At 43.4% G+C, this 5,000-nt stretch overlaps 2 protein-coding genes across 5 annotated transcripts in view; both read right to left on the bottom strand.

Moving 5' to 3' along the window:
* Nucleotides 1-5,000, bottom strand: part of LOC310732793 (uncharacterized protein) — a 339,677-nt gene that overhangs the window by 116,182 nt on the left and 218,495 nt on the right. The window lies entirely within an intron of this gene.
* The window catches only part of oxct1a (3-oxoacid CoA transferase 1a), an 18,352-nt gene continuing 14,369 nt past the window's right edge, over nucleotides 1,018-5,000 (bottom strand). The window contains exons 6-7 of the mRNA XM_083553477.1: nucleotides 2,545-2,651; nucleotides 1,018-1,228 (exon numbers count right to left, since the gene is read on the bottom strand). Of these exons, the coding sequence (XP_083409603.1) occupies nucleotides 1,033-1,228; nucleotides 2,545-2,651 (303 nt within the window). The 3' untranslated portion in view covers nucleotides 1,018-1,032. The remainder of the gene's footprint in view (nucleotides 1,229-2,544; nucleotides 2,652-5,000) is intronic.

Here is a 5,000-nt window from a genome sequence, read left to right as displayed (position 1 = left end):
TCTTACTGATTGTATGGGGTGGACAGGTGTCTTTATGCAGCTAACAACCTCAAACAGGTGCATCTAATTTAGGATAATGAATGTAGTGGAGGTGGACATTTTAAAGGCAGACTAACAGGTCTTTGAGGGTCAGAATTCTAGCTGATAGACAGGTGTTCAAATACTTATTTGCAGCTGTATCATACAAATAAATAGTTTAAAAATCATATATTGTGATTTCTGGATTTTTTTTTTAGATTATGTCTCTCACAGTGGACATGCACCTACGATGACAATTTCAGACCCCTCCATGATTTCTAAGTGGGAGAACTTGCAAAATAGCAGCGTTCAAATACTTATTTTCCTCACTCTGTGTGTGTGTGTGTGTGTGTGTGTGTGTGTGTGTGTATATGTATGTATGTATGTATGCATATGTGCGTATACATACTTCTCTACTTCCTGTTCACTCACGACTGTGCTCCTCTGCATAACTCCAACATCTTAATTGAGTATGCAGATGACACCACCGTGTGGTGTGCCATCAACAATCTGACCCTCAACACCACGAAGATTAAAGAGCTCATCATGGACTTTCGGAAATCCAACAGCTGGAGACATTCCCCAGTCTACATCAATGAAACTGAGGTAGAGCGAGTCTCCAGCTTTTAGTTCTTGGAAGTTCACATCTCTGAGGACCTGTCCAGGCACCAGAACACTTGAGCTCTGGTTAGAAAGGAATAACAGCACCTGTACTTCCTGAGGAGTCTTAAGAAAACTCATCGGCCCCCAGAGATTCTAACGAGTTTTTACCGCTGCATCTTCGAGAGCGTCCTGATTCATCACTGTGTGGTACAGAGGATCCACTGTGTGAACGTAAATCCCTCCAAAGAGTCGCCAAAGTCAACCAATCGTGTGTGTGTCTGAGTGTGGGTGTGTGTGTCTGAGTGTGGGTGTGTGTGTGTGTGTGTTCTCAGTCTGTGTGTGTGTGTTCATGCTCATGAATGTGAACACAACAAAAAAGTGTTGTGTAGTACAAAGAGTGAATGGTGGACATCAGCACAAAACACATACAGAGACACAGAACACACACACACACACACACACACACACACACACACACACACACACACACACACACACACACACACACACACACACACACACAGAGAACAAAGCCATGGAGCTCACCTCCACGATGGTGATCTTAGCTGCTTTACACATGGGTTGGTTGAAGTTTCTGGCGGTTTTTCTGTGTGTAGAAATAAACAAGTGTGAGAGATTTATATACAGTCTCTTTTAATGTGTTTAAAGGCTCTGGCATGGAGAAGCTGGTGTTGGATCTGTGATGATCTCAGATGTTGAGTTATTTTATGAGTTGCTTAGTAGCTCCTGGTTCCATAACGTGAACTGACTGTAGAAAGATCATCAGTCATAATCACACACTCCAGTGCTCATGTTAGTTCTCACTCTCCAGTGTTCTGTAGTGTTTAAAGACTATAATCACACTCTTGATGTCACCCACATGAGGATGAGGTTCTGCTTTTGAGTCTGGTTCCTCTCAAGGTTTCTTCTTTATAACATCTAAGGGAGTTTTTCCTTCACCACAGTCTCCATGGTGATCATCAGAGATAAACACACATCTGTAATTCTGTAAAGCTGCTTTGGGACGATGTTCATTGTGAAAATCGCAGTAGAAATAAACGTGACAGCACTTTGAACTCCAAAAAGATCGTCTTCAAAAATCTTCAACAACAGGTTCTTCTTTAACATAAAATACAAGATCCACCTGTACTGACGCACACACACACACACACACACGCACACACACACACACACACACACTGCCCCCCGGTGGCGAGAGAAAATTACACCCTCTAACATTTAAACAGGTTATATAATTCACATCATTATAGAAGTAGTGTGTGTGTGTGTGTGTGTGTGTGTGTGTGTGTGTGTGTGTGTGTGTGTGTGTCTGTGTGTCTGTGTCTGTGTGAGCGCGCGCATGTCCTGCTTTCCACCCACACATGGCTTTATTTAACACTCGGTGTATTTATGTAGGATGGTATATGTGTGTGTGTGTGTGTGTGTGAGTTTATATAGAACAGTGTGTCGGTGTGCAGTTACAGTCATAATCACAATAACACACTTCTGTTTCTTTCTAAACACAACACCACAAAATACTACAAAACAACACCACAAAACACATGTGTGTTACAGTCAGAACTAATCAATAAATACCACAAAAAAATATGAAAAGTAAAGAGTGTCTGTAGAAAACGGACTGGAAATTTTCCTCTGCTGTTTCTTATTCAACTTATATTCATAAGTTTCACCCCAATTACCCCCAACACCACTACTGTCCAAGCTGCTTCTGCCCCTGCCCCTCTCACGCGCTGAACCCCCCCTGCCCCTCTCACGCGCCGAACCCCCCCCTGCCCCTCTCACATGGCTGACCCCGCCTCTGCCCCTCTCACATGGCTGACCCCGCCCCTGCCCCTCTCACATGGCTGACTCCGCCCCTGCCCCTCTCACAGGAGGTATTTGGAGGTATCTTGGGATCAGTACCTGAAAATGATGTTTCCTGCTCGATCAGCTTTCCACGCTTTCACTAGAGCAAAGTCTCCAGTTATCGCCTTCTCCATCACAAAGTGTCTCCCTCCAAACTCACGCACCTGACAGACACACACACACACACACACACACACACACACACACACACAGACACTAACATTATTACTTAGTTATTATTAACCAAATAATCATATTAATGATAATTAACAGTGTTAGTTGAGTTATTAATTGTAAAATTTGTGTGATGATGAGAGTGTGATGAAGAGTGTGTGATGAAGAGTGTGTGTGATGATGAGAGTGTGTGGTGATGGAGAGTGTGTGATGGAGAGTGTGTGATGGAGAGTGTGTGATGAAGGTGTGATGATGAGAGTGTGAGATGATGAGAGTGTGAGATGATGAGAGTGTGTGATGATGAGAGTGTGTGATGATGAGAGTGTGTGATGATGAGAGTGTGTGATGATGAGAGTGTGTGATGATGAGAGTGTGAGATGATGAGAGTGTGAGATGATGAGAGTGTGAGATGATGAGAGTGTGAGATGATGAGTGTGTGTGATGAGAGTGTGATGAGAGTGTGATGATGATGAGAGTGTGTGATGATGAGAGTGTGATGAGAGTGTGTGATGATGAGAGTGTGTGATGATGAGAGTGTGTGATGAGAGTGTGTGATGATGAGAGTGTGATGAGTGTGTGATGATAATGAGAGTGTGATGAGTGTGTGATGATAATGAGAGTGTGTGATGATGAGGAGTGTGTGTGATGAGGAGTGTGTGATGATGAGGAGTGTGTGATGATGAGGAGTGTGTGATGATGAGGAGTGTGTGATGATGAGGAGTGTGTGATGATGAGGAGTGTGTGATGATGAGAGAGTGATGATGAGAGTGTGATGATGAGAGTGTGATGATGAGAGTGTGATGATGAGAGTGTGATGATGGGAGTGTGATGATGGGAGTGTGATGATGATGAGAGTGTGATGATGAGAGTGTGATGATGAGAGTGTGATGATGATGAGAGTGTGATGATGATGAGAGTGTGATGATGAGAGTGTGATGATGATGAGAGTGTGATGATGAGAGTGTGATGATGAGAGTGTGATGATGAGAGTGTGATGATGAGAGTGTGATGATGTGTGTGTGTGTGTGTGATGATGTGTGTGTGATGATGTGTGTGTGATGAGAGTGTGTGATGAGAGTGTGTGATAAAGAGTGTGTGATGATGAGTGTGTGTGATGATGAGTGTGTGTGATGATGAGGAGTGTGTGATGATGAGAGTGTGTGATGATGAGAGTGTGATGATGAGAGTGTGTAATGATGATGGGTGTGATGATGATGGGTGTGATGATGATGGGTGTGATGAGAGTGTGATGATGATGGGTGTGATGAGAGTGTGATGATGATGGGTGTGATGAGAGTGTGATGATGAGAGTATGATGACGAGAGTATGATGACGAGAGTATGATGATGAGAGTATGATGATGAGAGTATGATGATGAGAGTGTGATGATGAGAGTATGATGATGAGAGTATGATGATGAGAGTGTGATGATGAGAGTATGATGAGAGTGTGATGAGAGTGTGATGATGGGAGTATGATGATGAGAGTGTGATGATGAGAGTGTGATGATGAGAGTGTGATGAGAGTGTGATGATGGGAGTATGATGATGAGAGTGTGATGATGAGAGTGTGATGATGAGAGTATGATGATGAGAGTGTGATGATGAGAGTGTGATGAGAGTGTGATGAGAGTGTGATGATGGGAGTATGATGATGAGAGTGTGATGATGAGAGTGTGATGAGTGTGTGATGATAATGAGAGTGTGATGAGTGTGTGATGATGATGAGAGTGTGTGATGATGAGGAGTGTGTGATGATGAGGAGTGTGTGTGATGAGGAGTGTGTGATGATGAGGAGTGTGTGATGATGAGGAGTGTGTGATGATGAGAGTGTGTGTGATGAAGAGTGTGTGTGTGATGAAGAGTGTGTGATGATGAGAGTGTGATGATGAGAGTGAGGATGATGAGAGTGGTGATGATGAGAGTGGTGATGATGAGAGTGTGATGATGAGAGTGTGATGATGAGAGTGTGATGATGAGAGTGTGATGATGTGTGTATGTGTGTGATGAGAGTGTGTGATAAAGAGTGTGTGATGATGAGTGTGTGTGATGATGAGGAGTGTGTGATGAGAGTGTGATGATGAGAGTGTGATGATGAGAGTGTGATGATGAGAGTGTGATGATGAGAGTGTGTGATGATGATGGGTGTGATGATGATGGGTGTGATGATGATGGGTGTGATGATGATGGGTGTGATGATGATGGGTGTGATGATGATGGGTGTGATGAGAGTGTGATGATGAGAGTGTGATGATGAGAGTGTGATAATGAGAGTATGATGATGAGAGTATGATGATGAGAGTATGATGATGAGAGTGTGATGAGAGTGTGAGGATGAGA

This window comes from Silurus aristotelis, assembly GCF_946808225.1.
Source record: "Silurus aristotelis genome assembly, chromosome: 11".
Taxonomy (NCBI): Eukaryota; Metazoa; Chordata; class Actinopteri; order Siluriformes; family Siluridae; genus Silurus; species Silurus aristotelis.
Note: the sequence above shows the minus strand (reverse complement) of the source record. Positions and strands in the feature narration are given on the sequence as shown.